Raw genomic sequence first — 1,458 nt, forward strand, 5'->3', positions numbered from 1 at the left:
TTTGATAACCCTGCAACCACAAATCAGTTGATATTAGTATATCCAGTAACAGGTAAGACACACACTCACTGTATCATTGAATTATTTTACTATCATTAGATGGATACTGTGTTAATAGTGCCAATTCAATCAATGCTTCATTCATTGGGGAAAATGCTCTTAGAATACATCAATCAATAATGTTTCAAAATCAAAGACAGTATTTATATCTTGATATGTTCTTCTTGTGTAATGGATCAGTCACTAAATGGATCTTTGGAGCTGAGAATCAAACCAATAATCAAAATGCATTAGTAGAGTTCCAGATATGGCATCAACAAAGTTCAAGTACTTACAATAAAGTTTCATTTAGTTCAATCACATTTGATGACATTACAATGATTGGTACTAATCTCTATGAGTTTATTCCTCAGACTCCACTGCAGTTCCAGGAAGGAGACATATTTGGTGCTTATATTCCTTCACCAGGTTCAAGCCGATTAGTATTTTATGAGCAGGTAGAGAGTGGCCCACTTAATAGGTTTAGAGGTGGTGGTGCATTGTCAACTATAATAACAGGATCACTGGAATCTGTTGCTAATAATTATCCATTAGTTGCAGCAGAAATCAGTAAGTAGAAACATTACCATAATTTAAATGCATTATGAATACTAGGTATTTCCATGAGTAGTCTTGGTATTTTTACTACTACAATTAGCAGTAGTATGATAACTGACACATCTACTGTTAATACTGGAATCACTACTACTATAAATGGTAAATATCACTGCCCAGCCTACTGCAGGCTAGGGAATAGTCTCAATAGTAAGGCATTATCCTTTTTCTTTTTTTATCATTTAGCTACACCTCTCTCTCCTACCACACTTTCAACAGCATCAGCTATAATAATTGGAGTTGCAATGACAGCAGTATGCATAGTGGTTGTCTTTATATCTTTGATAGTAGTGGCATATATTTGTGTGAAAAGAAAGCTGTCAAGTATTAATAGACCACCAGATGATAGCAACACTCAGCAAGGCACTACTGGATCCATCACAACAGATGATAATCCAGCATATGCATTCAATAGTATTTCAACAGATAATAATCCAGCGTACAATGTCACCAATAATAGTCCAGAAGTAGAAGACAATGCTGAATACATGTACATATAATAAGCTTCAAAAGATCATGCAGATGTGTGTGTCAGAATTATAGTTATTGTAATTTTTTGATTTTTTGCAATTTTTTAGTTGTGTTTACCATGTTTTTTAAAATGATTCAGTGTAACAATAAAATGTAAAGTGTTTTTCAACTACAAAATTAAGTAGAAGCACTAGTAACAACCAGCATATGAACCTATTTCCAAAGATAGTCCACATATAGTGTCATCACTGATAGTAGAACAGTAGAAGATGAAGCGGAAGATATGTCCATTGACTCAGTAGTGGAAATTCCTTGATAATAGTAATTTTTGAG

The 1,458-nt window shown here is 33.7% G+C and overlaps 1 protein-coding gene across 1 annotated transcript; it reads left to right on the forward strand.

The window, feature by feature from the left end:
• Positions 1-19: 19 nt before the first annotated feature.
• Positions 20-756, forward strand: LOC109592803 (uncharacterized; the record flags this gene model as incomplete). Its single annotated transcript, XM_020008161.1, has 3 exons — positions 20-52; positions 100-609; positions 655-756. Coding segments are annotated over exons 2-3 (532 nt in total), but the record flags the coding sequence as incomplete, so codon positions are not given.
• Positions 757-1,458: the final 702 nt, after the last annotated feature.

The sequence above is a fragment of the Amphimedon queenslandica genome, unplaced genomic scaffold (genome assembly GCF_000090795.2).
Source record: "Amphimedon queenslandica unplaced genomic scaffold, v1.1 AMPQUscaffold_3891_Cont24120, whole genome shotgun sequence".
NCBI lineage: Eukaryota > Metazoa > Porifera > Demospongiae > Haplosclerida > Niphatidae > Amphimedon > Amphimedon queenslandica.